General features: G+C 37.8%; 1 protein-coding gene across 2 annotated transcripts in view; it reads right to left on the bottom strand.

Moving 5' to 3' along the window:
- Window positions 1-1225: 1225 nt before the first annotated feature.
- The window catches only part of LOC144086848 (histamine N-methyltransferase-like), a 37039-nt gene continuing 22610 nt past the window's right edge, over window positions 1226-15654 (bottom strand). Inside the window, exons 8-9 of one of the 2 annotated variants that reach the window (XR_013304588.1) lie at window positions 3966-4147; window positions 1226-1832 (exon numbers count right to left, since the gene is read on the bottom strand). Coding sequence is in view for 1 of the 2 variants with exons in the window: in XM_077617006.1 (XP_077473132.1) it covers window positions 4112-4147 (36 nt within the window). In the remaining variant the exon portion in view is untranslated. The remainder of the gene's footprint in view (window positions 1833-3965; window positions 4148-15654) is intronic. The other variant, XM_077617006.1, reaches the window with a different exon arrangement.

Consider the following 15654-nt stretch of genomic DNA (forward strand, 5'->3'; position numbering starts at 1 on the left):
ATGTGCGTGGACAATTATTGTCATTTTTCATAGCTCATCTCTCACAGAGCAATGAAATAAATTACCGCTTCCATTATTAATATGCTGCTTGGTATGAAAATGACAAGTGTAATTCAACCAATGTCCATCTTTAGAAGTGTTTGATTATGAAATGAAGTTAATATTATTATTCTTATTATAAGAAAACTATACAATAGAACCAATATTTTTGTTTTGACTGTGAGCACATATAGTAGGATGAAAAATAAATAAATAAATGATATTCTCAATATAACCAGCTATCCATTTTTTTTTATAATGTATAGTTATAGTGTACGTAATAGTTTGACTTTTTAATAATAATAATAATCGGACATAGGCTTTGTCATCATCATTGACTGGACAAAAACCGAATTGTCATCATACCCAGAAACTGCATATGACGAAATTGGTAGTGCTTCTCCATAAGGTGCGTTTTCCCGGCAAAAGACCCAAATAAGTGAAAATAATTTCAGACTCGTAATTTGGCATTCTACCGTGATGGATACATCGCATCACCCCCTGAGCGGATCTCTTACCTCTCACTGTCTTTCACTTACCTTCAGTCAGCCAGTAGGAGGCCAACGTCTTTTCATGTTACCTCACCCCGAAGTTATTACACAGAAGGGATTGTGTGTCGTGTTACCGCAAGTTTAGAGTCCTGATGGATGTGGGGAAAAACTGTCTTGTTGGCAGCAACAATTGGTGCAAGGGTAAAATTTTAATATTAAAAATGGAAAAATGGAAAAATACAAAAATATATTATATATAAAAGACATTCATATCAAAGATAAAGTATGCAAACGGCAAATTTGTTAGACCTTTTCATAGTAGAGAAAATGAGGCTAAGCTATGGCCGCTTTGTCATTTTTGTCACTGCATTTAAATACTCTACTCCACATGGGTCAAAGTGGCGGCCCGGGGGCCAAATCTGGCCCGCCGCATCATTTTGTGTGGCCCGGGAAAGCATGAGTACCGACTTTCTGTTTTAGGATCAAATTCAAATGAAGAGTATATATGTATATTAAATTTCCTGATTTTCCCCCTTTTAAATCAATAATTGCAATTTTTTAATCATTTTTTTCTGTTTTTAGTTCAAAAATCATTTTGTAAAATCTAAAAATATATAAAAAAAACATTATTTTAGATCTATAAAAAACTGAATATTCAGAGCTTTTAATCCAGTTCTTTTAATCCATTTATTAAAAAAAATCTAAATATTATATCTAAAACGGTCCGGCCCACGTGAAATCAAGTTCACGTTAAAGCGACCCGCGAATCAACCCAAGTCTGACAGTCTTTTTTTAACGCTAATCACATCTAACATGATTAGAAAACGTCCAACAGACATTGACTGATTATTTTTAAGACAAAAACAAGTGAATAACATTTTACGTTCCCATTGTGATAAGCCTATTTTTATCTTCCCAATCTCAACCCTTAACAAATACCAATATCATGATTGACAACGAGTAATATTTTAAACGTGACTCTCAAGAAATCAATACTTCCTATGTCATTTACTATAGTTTTTTTTCTTTTTTTCTTTTAAACCGGCAAAATGACATTTCCGTCAGCAAGCTACACCGTACAGGCATCCTCTATTTGTAAACAATGAGGCGTCTGTCATGTTGAAGAGGGTTGGGGGTGCGGAATAGAGGTACGAATAAGACATCAGAACTTGACGGCGACGCAACTCATTTTCTCAAGCAGCAAGCTGATGATAACCTGTCGTTCTTCTGGTCCGCTTCACACCTGCCAGCAGCTGCTGCATTTTGACAAGCTCCTGTCTTCTCCGGACTTTCATCTGCACGCTGCACAAAAGAGAATTTAGAAGTCTTTTATCTGTGCCTGAGGGTACACTTCCTTGTCAAGAGAGAAATTCATCCAATTAAGCTCGTGGTACGAAGCGAATGCAGCACTGAAAACAGGAAGGGGTCCAATTTTTTTTCCCCTTCTTATTTTACTTTGCATAATTTGTTAGTCACCAAAAGCTTAAAACTGTACTCTTCAACTCAGCTTGTTGTTTTGCTAATTTGGATCCTGGATTGAGGTTTAACGGTTACTTGGATGACAAATCTAAATGGAGCATCTGCAGTTAGTTATAGCTAAAAATTAAAATTAAGAATTACATTTTAAAACCTCGGAGTAAACGTTTATTTCCTGAAAGCTTAAATGATACAGACACGTCGTTCCTCCTCCCCAGGTTGTCGATTTGTTTCATTATTTTCAGTCTTAAAATGTTTTTAAGAAAAATACTGTGGTAAAACATTTCAATTTTAGAGGAACTTTGTTTCATTTATCACATATTTGTCAAAATCCAGGTCCAACACTATTTTGCATGGCCCGGAAAAGTTAATGACCACTTTTTTTTTTTATGCTGTAATGGCAATTCTGCAGTCATTGATGCTTGAAGACTACAATCAATCAAAGATAATTACGTTTTTTTAACGACTAAAAGTTTGGTTTTTCCTTTTTGTTGTCTATTTAAACAAATGCAAATTATAACGGCAATATAATATATAACAATAATATATTAATATTAATCAAAATAAATTTTTGGTACTGAAATATGCACATTTACTGGCAGTCGGGGGGACTTTCCACGGCAATGCACTCGTAACGGAATAAAACAAATTTAAATTAACTTGGATTAATATATACAGACACACTCAAACATACGTTTAATGTAACTTTACACAAAACTGAAATCTAATTTTGTTTTAATTTTTTTACCTTCGTTCTGCGGGTTAGCTGTTTGCCACGCCTCCACCCTTACGTTCGTGATCGATGGGCTGTTTGCTGTTGTATTCCCTTCAAAATATTCCGAAAATGATGCACACAAATGTCCTCATAATAGGATAACTCACGACCACTTGCCAACGAGAAGTAGTCTTGAATGAGCGATCGCGGGAGCTAACAGGCTAAGGAAGGAATAACAGACTACCCACATATTGATTGTGGGTAATGAAGTTTTATTCTGAGAAAGGGTACCATTGGCTATCGGTGTTGTGTGCACGAGTATACTTCATTACCCAGAAAGCCCTCTTTTTGCCCGCGCATGCGCGCTGTGTGTTTCCTGGTCGATGCATAGGCGAAACTCGTCTGAATAAAACATTCAGTGCTCGTAGATATCTGTTATACACGAAAGAAAAAAAAGACAGTGCGCTACAATGATAAACAGCCTCTTATGTCATGGCCACCTGGCTAGGTCGCATCTCGAAATTTTGATCGTATCTAGGGCAAATTATTCAATCGAAATTTTCATCGTATCTCAAGCATGCCGTAGGTAGAGCTGATCGTAGGTCGAGGTACCACTGTACAGTCAAAATGTACCACAAAAAAGGCACATGTTTTCGTTATTTTTATAAGCCATAATTTGCGTGTTGATTATGTGCTTAGTTTTAAGGACAGGGGTCATAATGTACTAAAGATTTAAGGTAAAAATGATAACAAAAGAGGCACTAACGGTTTAGTGTTGCTTGTGACTGACTTTGTAGCAGGCAGCGTACGATAAATTTCAACTCAGTGGTGGTGTGATTGTGAGTGCGATTGGTCATCTGTCTCCGTTCCATAAGACTGACCGGCATCCAATTTAGGGTGGAGTCCACCATTGGCCCGATGTCAGCTGGGAGGGGATCCAGCACCCCGTGACCCTGACAAGGATGAACAATGTTGAAAATCGATCGATGGTGTGACATTTATGTTATCCCTAAAATAAACAGCTCTTAAATATTAAACATTCTACAATTTAAGTTGAATGCAACTAAACTGTAGTTGATCATTGCTGACATTCCTGCCTTCGATTAAGATTGGTTGTTTTAACATTTGATTCAATCAGGCTATCATGTACCACTAGAGAGAGCCCACATACCACTGGTGGTACTTGCACCACACTTTGAGAATCAGTGATTTTAGATCATTCTACAGCTTGAACAGGAACTTACTTGCATTGGAACAAACCCCCCCACCTCACTTTTTCCTCTTGTATGCTCTTCTTTAACATTGCATTTGCAAAGCACATAGCGGTGCAGTGAAGAGATACCCGGCATGGATGCATTACCGGGCGACTGGCCGTGAGCAATTGCTGATCTCAGGCAGCGATAAACACAGCCGGGCTTTCTGGGGGCTGTAAAAAATAAAAAAAGGGGGCTGGTGAGAGTCATGTATAGCACACAGACTAACAAGGTCACTAACTGGCAAGAAAGGGCCAGATGATGGCTACTATGCCCTCCATGTTTCTTCTCTTTACTATTATTATGTGGTCACATGTGGAGAGAGGCTGTTCAACACTCAAAGGTTACAAATGTAAATAAATTCAAAAATCATGACATTGAGATATTGGCCTATACCCATCAGTGCATTCGGATTGATTAGAAGATAATCCTCCCTATCGCCACTTTTGCATATGGTCGTTTTAAGGACATGCTTATCTCCCAACAGTAATTTCCCCCACACTCCTTGATAATCAGTATCCAGTACATTTGCATGTGTGATCAAATCAAGGAGTTAGATCTTTAAAATCAAATTCCCCTGAGAAATTCAGCCAAAAGTAAAAATGCGCTTATAAACAAACAGTAAAACACAATTTGATTTTGCACAAATCACCTGTTTTGTTCTCCCAAAACAAAAATTTTTTTTGTCTCTCCAACAAACACTCATTAAAAATGAAGCAAGTCATCAATGGCACTCAATGCCAATTGTCCATGTCCTTGGCATTAAAAAAAGCTCAACAATTGTTTACACTTAAGGGCATTTATTTAAAAGGTTGTAGTGCTAACAATGCTTTTATCATGTTGAAAGACAAAACCAAGAATGTTTCACTGTAGTCGTGCTCAGCCAAAAATGTATTAATAGGACAAATGACTATTTTTGGGGCAATTTAATTCAACTTAACTATATGTGGACATACTAACACTTTGGGTCATGTAGGCTACAAATTTTTAACATTTAATATACTAGTTTTGTGGTTGGCTGGCAACCAACTCAGGGTGTCCCCCAACTACTTCCCAGTGTTGGATGGGAGAGGCTCCAGCACCCCTGCAACCCTTGTGATGATAAGCCGTACAGAAAATGAACGAATAAAATGTGCCCTACATGACTCAAAATGTACAGAAAATGAACGAATAAAATATGGCCTACATGACTCAAAATGTGATGGGCACATTTGAATGCTTGTCAAAGGCAGTAAAATTAAATTGTCTCTTAGACTTTTTATTCTTTTTGCCATTCGGCATCCACTTTTCTAGCAATATTGAATCACTCATTTCCATCCACTTTTCTGGGCAGGTGCGAAGGGGCCCTCAACAAATTAGGCAACGTCCCGGGTAATTTCACTTTGATTAATGCAGATGCGTTCTTCTTGGCCCAAAGACACACACACACACACACACACACACACCACGCTGACTATTTGGTATAAATTACCGAAGCTATTTTGTTGCAAAATTCCAACCCTCTCCAATAAGGTGCTGGCTCATATGTCGACTGGGGCCTCCAAACTACCCCTTTGCCTGCAGGAACCACTAAAGCTTTTAATTGCCTTCTGTGCAAATGGTCCTTATGCACTTGATAAAGTATGTGCAAAGTCATGCATGGTTGGGCTGACTCGCTACGTGAATGAGACAGCGTGTGGGAGAAACCCCCAAAAAAGACTACATCATATCACAATGATTAGAAATTTTGGTGTTAGGTTAAACTCCAAGAACTACCTGTACTGCGTGTGCTTTTCCGTGTACGTTCACCAACGGTTGAGGGACTGGTAATCCCCAGCGAAGCAATAAACAATCAAAGTGCAACTTCAGTAGAAATGATCGCATTCTGTACCTTGCCAGAGAGATGCAGGCTATTATTAAAGTGATTCTTGTCCTGACAATGCTATTTTCTAAAAGGTAATTGCAGATTCAGATCTTTGAGAGGGTCTAACTGAAAGTAAATGGCACCTCTTTAATTACGGTCTCCTCCACGTCTCCTCTATCGAGCCACGGAGATGTTTATCGCTCCACGGGATTGTGAGGAAAACGACTCTAATGGGAAATGACCAGTGTCTGGGAAGCTGACTCAGATTAGAAGCGACATTTCTAATTGATGGCTAAAGAAATCCCCGGCTGGATGACTGGGAAAAGTCACTTTGGTAGAAATGTAATTGGAGTGATTGGACTTCTAACAAGAAGCGGTTTATAATCGCTTTTCAAGTAAGCGTGTGTTAACGCAGGCAACAAACACATTAAAAAGCAACACATTACCGAGGGCAGATGTATTTATGACAGGAAAATCCATGTTTCACATTGTAAACCACATTTTTTAAAAATGGATGTGTGTATTTTCACCAAGAATATTTCATGTGGACAAAATGAGCATGATTTAATCGTGCAGTTTCTACATAATGATGAACAATCTAAGACTAGATACATTTGATCATGTTGATATAACAATGTTAACCCGACTATCCAATTCATTGCAATAGTCTCGCAATTTCTACTGGGATTTAATGTGGACTCTGAAGATAAACGATTTGGACTTTTCACTGACATGGAAATGGAATATGGTGAACAGGTAAGGGTGAACATATTTAAATTTTACTGAAATATGAAACCTGGATGGATTGTAGCTGTAAATATATGACATGGATGTTTTTTTTCAACAATATTAGCTTCCTTATTTATTTATCAAACAGAAATCCGTCACCACTCTATAGAAATAAGAAATTATAGCCTCAACGAAGCCTTCTCCAACACTTTGGTGTCCTTCCACAAACAATTTTACAGAAAACATGATTGCCCTCATTAAAAAATAAGCAGATTTATAATCATTTTAATAATAAAGACACATTTTATGGACCAAAATGTGTATGCTTCCCTTATATATAGTTTGGGGGCGTACACCTGTACACTAACCGCTTGCTGATACATTAAAGTTATGCAAATCTGCTTGCATGCAGAGTGCACATTTGTGCTGGGAGTGGAATGGCAATTTGAGTAATCCTTACTTGCTCGGTTGAACCGAGTGATATACTGTATATTACAGTCCTGTCAAGTGGAGCATGGCTCCATAGCATTAGCTATATATGCATTTGGAAATAGTAATGTATTTAATTTATTTTGGCTCATAAAATTCCTGTTTGTTTGTTTTTTGTACAGCAAAAGAGCTGATTTTAGGGAACTTATGGCTCGTGAGCCATTTGTGGCTCTTTTGACGGGTGGATATGACTCTCCATTAACCTGTAAGTTAAAATCTAATCATTTTTCGTTAAATTTCGTTATGAATGAACACTCTCATTGATACTCATTGATTAGCAACAATGTAACAATGCTGTTAGAAGAATACTGAGACTTTTTATAGTTTAAGTGTTGTAATGACCCTCAAAAAACCCACACATTTTTATGGCGGCCGGGCAGCAGAGTAGTTAGCACGTCGGCCTCACAGTTCTGAGGTCCTGGGTTCAAATCCAGGTCGGTCCACCTGTGTGGAGTTTGCATGTTCTCCCCAGGCCTGTGTGGGTTTTCTCCGGGTACACCGGTTCCTCCCACATTCCAAAAACATGCATGGTAGGCTAGTTAGACAATCTAAATTGCCCCAAGGTATGAGTGTGAGCGTGAATGGTTGTTTGTCTCATCGTGTCCTGTGATTGGCTGGCCACCAATTTAGGGTGTCCCCAGCTGGGATAGGCTCCGGCACCCCCCTAGTGAGGATAAAGTGGTTCAGAATGAATTCCGAGTATGGCTCTCAAAGAATAATATTTAAAAATATGAATTGTTTATGGCTTTCTCTGTCAGAAAGGTTCCCGATCCCTGTTTTAGAGGCTGCATGTGCATCCAAAACATGAACTTTAAGATGGGTTTCGCCCATTGCTGTATCCATCTATGAGCACATATTAGTGTAGCAACTATCTTGCGACTGTTTGTGGATGTTCACAGCTGTTGAATCCATCAGTGCATTCTGTCAGCGGTAACAAATTTGCTGCTCTTTTCCACCTGTCCGCTCATTAGTTGACATTCGGGCATTGGACAGGAGAATCTGTGAGGTTCTTCAACTGATGTGAAATGTTGAAATGGCAAAATAATAACCACATCTGTCTTGTGTATGGCGGTATTGACACAACATTACTGCTAGCAAATTGTTTGTGTGTTCCAAAGATACTTCAAGCTTATGACTTCTAAAACTCCTGACATTTGATGGCTGATGGATGCCCAGCAAAATGGCACAGTTGGAAGTGGCAGCTCACATGTGAGAAGAGACGAATGAAGGCTTAAGTCCACAAATACGTGTATAGAGGGAAACAATAGCAGTCCTTTTACTGTTGCTTGATAAAATAAAATAAAAAAATTAATGGAAAAAAACATGAAAAAGAAACTTAGGGGTTACTCCTTGATGTTCAGTAGACAGGCATTAATTCTTTAGGAAGTCGCTAATTTAGCTAATAGCCATTGAAGTCTAACAAACGGAAATATGTGCATTCACAGTAAATCCTACATGTTTCTTGTCTCTCTGTCTGTTATTGACAATGAGTTAAAATACTACAGTAATCCCTTGAATATCGCGGATAATATAGACCGGACATGGCCGCGATAATCGAAAAAGCGCAAAGTAGGATCACCCCATTATTAGTACCATACTGCATAAATAGAAACAAACATAAAAATCAACTCTAGGGTTATATTTGAGGCAGTAATTATGTTGTATTTCTTTTTTTTCTTATTCTTTGTAAATTGTCGCTATGAAAAGCTATTCTTGAGGACTTTTTTCCAACAAAACGTATTCCTATACATCTGAATAATAATGTATTGCTAGCTGGATGCACTGATTTTTAGCCCATTGTGGAGATTTTGGCATCCATTGTGAAAGGATAGGCAAAATGAATTTGGCTTTTTGGAAATGGTGTGACGTAATACGAGGTGAACAGCCAAGGCGCAACATGGCAGACTCCAATGCAGCAGCGCAATCCGATAATGAATTGGTGGATATTTCGGACCTTTCTGGGGAAATATGAAGATCAGAGCGATATTGGGGAAGAGGGTGTTTTTCACAGAGACAAGTTTAGGGTCAAACTGTATTGTTTTAAACCAAGACGACACGGATGATGACCATATTGGCTATAAAAGGGGTCATCTAGTGTAAAAAATAAACCGTGTTTGCTATAAGGAGGTGTTGCCGACTAATTGGGGTCATCCCATACAGTGAAATTAATGAACAAATGTGTAACTGATGCTGTCATGTTGAACATAAGAAATTGATAATAACATATAAACAACTTAGGTTCACTTGTATTTAGCATTTCCCCATTAAAGTAATGAGTTTCTGTTATTCTCCATTAATCGTTTCATGTTAATTCAATTGCAGATATTTGCAAGGCAAGTATTTACTGATTGTTTGCTTTTTTTTAGCCTCCTCCATTTAATTAGGGACGTGTAAAGATCCGGCAAATTAACTTCCTTTCCACTACATTACATCGGTGCTTTTAACCTAAATGAAGTCGTCAGTTTACACAAAGTAGCAGTGTAGAGTTCACGTAATGATGAGTGAATACAAGCGTGAGGAAACCATCAAAAAAGTTCTTACGTATCATCAAATTTAGCTCATTAATGACACATAGAATACACATTTCTTGCCTCATTACTTTGCACATTACAGTATCCACTCTCGAGCTCATAACGTGAAAGAACTGCTGTCAACTTGTCTTGTCTGGAAGCCTGCACGTTTTCAAACTCTATATTAAACTTTTTGGCAGAATTAACAGTGAATGAGACGCGTTAGATGTGCGTGATTGTTTTCTTGGAGGAGAAATAAAGGAGAGCTCACCTTGTGACCTCTTCTCAAAAAGCTCACTCTGCTTTACAGGTACTTGATAACAAGTTATTATCCAATACAGCAGCCCTTTGAGAGATACTGAAAAGTGGTGGAGTCGCCATGTGCAGGCTTGTTATTAAGCTGCTGTATGGACTCTTAAGGAACACTATATAGAGTCCTTCAACCTTGGAGTGTTTTATAATAAAAGCACACAGCTTCAAATTCAGTTTAGCTTCTTTTACAGTAAATATATGACACACTTTCCATTTGAAGCCAAGGAGAAGATACAGATCCAAATCCTATTCATGTAATACTGTCATATATTTTTCATATCTTTATTTCCCCAGCCCTATCCAGCTTTTAGATTACGTGCTATTAGAATCTCATAGGAGCACTCCTTTAATCCGGTGCAATTTCTGCAAAACTAAAACACTTAACAACGCTAATGGGGGTGTCAGCAATAATGGGAATATATTAATCACACATCATGTGTGTGGTGAGGCGAGATGGTTGTTCGTTGCTGTTGTTATGAATGCTCTCAAGAGAATAGTGGCTCCTTGTTTCGTATTACAGTTCATAGCAGTGGTTCTAAAAGTGTGGTATGAATACAACCAACTTTAAGAATACTGCCTAAATAAAATGATCAATCAGGATTTTTGTTTAAATACCACAACGCCAGGAGTATCCAATTTTTTTTTCTCGTAGGGCCGCTTTTAAAATATCAAAGGGACTATAAAAATCAAGTAAAAAAGGGGTTTTAAAATGTGTACTTAAAGTATTAACTCATTGGCTGCCACTGATGACAATAGATGTCAAATTCATTTTGGCTAGTCAATTTACCAAACTGAATTTGGATTAAATGTCCATCACCATCAATGGGAGTTAGATATAAAGACTCAATACCAAATTGATTTGATGTCTATAACTGTCAATGGAAGTGAATGAGTTAAGGGCTACAAGTGATAAAATAATCCAAACAGATGAGTATAATCCAAAATCTAGTACAGATCTTGAACCTTCATCTCATGGAGAGACACTGTTTAAGTGACTAACTAGCTCATCCAGTGTTAAAGCTGAAAAGTGCAATCTAGGCTGAATTTAAGCTTCTTGTTGGGCCTTATGCAATTATATGTTCATCATTTGGTGCAGGCCAATAAAAACTGGGCAGTGGGTCGAAGTTAAGTTACTCAAGTACAGTTGAGAAGCAACCAACGTATACATTCCTATTTTCTCCCTGAACATTTTGGCTTATGACGCCAACATATTTGAATTCATTAATTACCAATCATGGGACGAGATGTCGAATTAATTTTGCCTGATATGGAGGAATGAAAAATGAAAAACTCCATCAATGATCACCAATGAGTTAATAGTCTACGTGATGGTAATAACAACAGTATTATTTGAGGTGATATTTCATATAGGAATCTTGAGAATAAAGAAACATTGCATATGTTGCAGGGAATTGAGCTACCAAAGCATCTCCATGAGCGTTCCACTTGGTTCAAAGGGTTAGAGGTGGCTGGCTGGGTTGCTAATAGGAAAAACAGTGAATCCAGCACAGTTTCATCTCTTGTGTCTCCACTTGATTAGTTTAACAGCTCCTTTGATCTTTAGCTGTGATTGAAGTGTTTAAGTGGAACGCGGAAAGGGGGGGCAGCGGCTAAGCCAGGGAGCAGCCGCCGAGTAATGTGCCACCACATGCCTATGAGGCACAACGTCTTAATGTCAGGGGGAAATTAAAACACTTTTCCATTACCGAAGCTCTTGAATCTTAATTCATTTGTCCACATGTAATACAAAGTAGGTGACAAGGTCAGTAAATACCCACTGACTGAGATGTGAATTTTGACCTTTTAGAACAGGTTGAAATAAGTTGACAGGTTGCGGGTATACATATTGTTCGTAACTGTACGTGAGAGCGTTTCTACATTGTGTTTCCACTGGGATGAGATTTGTATTGATTAAAGATGAATATTTACAGGTTACGGAGCACATAATCTGGGAATACTCTTATATTACACTATACTTTTAGCGTCCCTTGGGGGGTCGTCACAGCAGGGACACGGTCGATTGGTCGCCGGTCTTTTGGTCGCCGATCTTTTGGTCGCCGGTCTTTTGGTCGCCCGGAAGGTAAGTGATAATTACCATTTAAATCGTTGCTCAAATTCCCTAAATACAAACTGCAAATTACTATTTGGTCATACTTAATGCCCTAGTAATTATTATGCTAAAGAAAAGCTCAAAATTTCGCCGGTCTTTTGGTCGGGGCGACCAAAAGACCGCGACCAAAAGACCGGCGACCAAAAGACGGCGACCAAAAGACCGGCGACCAAAAGACCGGCGACCAATCGACCGCACACGGTCACAGCAAATCAACTTTTTCCATTTACTACTTACTTTACTATGTGTACTACACTACACTAGACTTTGACTGTGAAAGTGATACCATCCATAGTTTACATAGCCTACAGAGGTGTGAAAACCTGGACAAAGACAAATAATTGATCTCGTAATAAAAGCATAATCCTAGCAACAACAACTATTACAGGCTGTCATCCGACTTTTCAAATGGAAAAATCTCTGTTTATTCATTAAGACCATGATAGAACTATTTCCCCAAATTGTTGCTTCTTTAATGTCTATTGAAATATTTAGGCCATTTAATGAATAATTGAAGTGCAAGTCTTACATGTTGCTCCTTTAAGTAGAAATACTCCAAAGATACTTTGTGGTCAATGTAAAAACTGCTCATTTTTAGAGCAGATCTGTTAGTTTATCCGCATCAATGTTGGCCAATGAGTTCATATAAAACATTTAGAGAAGGATAACTTTCAATCTGATCAGAGAGGAGAGAAAATCACTCATGACAAGGCAAAGGAACTTTCTCAAGCCAGGGTTGGAGTCTCCCTCGGTCGCTCCTTTTGCGAGGAAGTTAATGATGCTGGCAAGAAGATGAATCACCTCAAACAACACGCAGAGCAGCTCTGACAAGTGTGCACCAGCGACTGTGACACCTGCAAGTAGCTGAAGAAAGACTAATAGTCATGTCAGCTGCTACCTGCAGGAGCTGAGCTATGTCTGTTGCAACAAACTGTACCCGTGAGACCGAGTCCTGTTGCTTGATGACAGTAATGCCGGCTGACATTTGAAATGGCCTTAGAAAGTAATTAAAGGGGGGAAATGTCTGCACCGAGTAAATTCCATGTTGATTTGAAAAACAAATAACTTTTAATATTCATCCGCTTTGGAAACGTTACACAGTGTGACTGAGAATCTACACGGACAGACGCCGTGTTTCTGGCGAGGAAAATATCTTTTAGCACATAGTGTCTTTTAGTAAAGTGCAGATGGGTGACATGAGAGCGCTGCCATTTATCTTTGTCAGCCCCGCTGGGCAACCTTATCACACGCAAGAGTACAACATGGAACGTTATTACACATTTCATTAAAGTCTTCAGTGTGGGGATTACAGAAGACGGAACCTTTGCACTACATGGGTTACGAGTTGGAAATTAAAGTGTACACAACAACAGTTCACGGCATCAGCAGCACTCTCAATATCAAATATTTATCTGAGTAAAAAATAATCAATCTGTCGGAAGAGGCTCCCTATCGCACGCAGTTAGCTGCGAGAGGCTGGAAAATGTCATATGTTTCTTATCTTAACTCAAGGTAATTTATCGTCTTTATATAAGTTAAAGTGTGATTCGTATGGGAGGTTTTGAGTGCTGTTTGTGGTTCATTTTAAAAGAAATAATGCGCCAATTCAATCCAATATGTATTTTTCGAGACCTAGTTTCCAAGCGAGCTCAGTCCCGGAACGAATTAAGCTCGTATCTTGAGGTACGATTGTATATCAAATTGAACATTATAGTATTGCCACGACAGTACTTAACGTAAATATTTAATGGGTTGCTACAACTGGATTGTTATGCAGGCCATCATAATGACAGCTGAAGACTCAGACGAATGAACTAAACACCCTGACTGACTGACTGATTGACGGCTCTGTTGGCAGCATGCTCTTTTTATACATTGGCTGCCACAGATAGCGTCCAATCCATTTGAAGTGGGGGGCTGCAGTGAATAAATATTCTTTCATTATCTGCCATTTAGTTATGTCAACTAAAACTGCAAAGTTAACTGAGCACAATGGTGATAATAGGAGCATTCCTCTGGTACAATGAGTTTCACAAAATTAGCAGCAAGGAACATCTTATAGCTCATGAAAACTATTTATAAAGTAAAGCTAGTATCATAATGAGTGTTGTGTTCAGAGCACTTTATGGAAGCCTGTTATTACATGTTCTATGTTGAATATCACATTAAAAGTAATGGGCTTAATGTCTTTGCAAATAGATGATTTTAACCCCTTGATGCCAGAATTTTTTGGGAAAAATTCATCTAAAAATTCAAAATCCTGAAATAAACTAAGCTCATTATAATATAAAAAATAAGAAATAAAGATAATAGAGAAAAATAATTCGTCTTATATTAAAATGATGATTAAATACAATTCTAAATGAGTAGATATTAAATAGAAATCAAAATTTTAAAGTAGAAAAATACAGTATGTGTTCTGGTAGTTAGTGAATGAGAAAAAATGATATTTAAAACATCTACAGACATCCAATCCATTTTGCATGTATATTTTTTAAATAGAAATTCAGGGAACAAGGCGGGACAAAAGATACATTTTTAATTTTAAAACCTTTTTTTCAAGGTCAGGAAAAAAATGCATCTTACCATTTTGAAAAGCCCCATCAGATATGTATTATTACGCTTACATTTACCAAGGACAACCATAATATTGTTAGTTGTCAACAGACAGCAACAAAAACAAAAATCATGTTTCAAAAATGACATGCTGCCGCAGTCACTCGTCCCAATAAAAGTTTAAACGCCAATACCTCCGCATTACTCCACTGGCCACTGTCAGCAATCATTTTCTTTATTTAATGATCTGTGAAGATAGCATATTTACACTGTATTTAATGGTCTATGGCCAGGATGAGCAACTTTTGTTTTATCCTTACCCTGAGGGACCAACTGTAAAATTAACCTCCTAACCGCTCCCACCTCTATTTATTTCGATGAAAAGATACAATATTTCAAATAATTGTTATTTAAAATGTATCCTGAACATACCAGATTCATCTTAAGTAGTTTTGATGTGTTTCTATTTAACCGCATGTGTGTTGTTTTAGTAGCTATCATCAACATCAAGATTCAACTGTCAAGGTATATCATTGAAAGTGTATGTCAAATAAGAATTGCAAACCATAAAACCGCTGCCACGTTTGTTATCTGCGAAAATGAAATCAGTCACCAGATGTGATCTGGATGAAATTAGCTTATTCAATTGTCAAAGAACAGGATCGCTTGTTTGCTATCACACAAATACAAACCCCATAAATATATAGCTTGGGGGAGGAAAACAAATAGGATTTTTCAAAATAGTCATGCGAATAATTTGTGAAAAATAAAGCTTTAAATTTACGTAGCGATGGTTTCACAATTTTATTTAGTCACACTTACACTTCTTTCTCAGATATTACTCCCTTTAAGCCTGTTGTGCAGTGGGTCCCATATGTGTGTATGGTGTGTGAATTACATTGGGAGTATGTAATGGTTCTAAAAGGAAAAGCAAGACTGCTAAGTGAAATGGTCCCTTTGGGCTTGTAGTATATAATTATTATATTACAAAAGCTGCTAGAAGACAGATTGTGATAAATCATGTGAATGATGTCACTGTTACTGCGCCGATTGTATCACACTGCAAATGTGTAATTCATTTGATTTTTATTGATCTATGTGGATCTAATTTAATCATATCATGCTGATAAT

This window comes from Stigmatopora argus, chromosome 13 (assembly GCF_051989625.1).
Source record: "Stigmatopora argus isolate UIUO_Sarg chromosome 13, RoL_Sarg_1.0, whole genome shotgun sequence".
Classification (NCBI taxonomy): domain Eukaryota; kingdom Metazoa; phylum Chordata; class Actinopteri; order Syngnathiformes; family Syngnathidae; genus Stigmatopora; species Stigmatopora argus.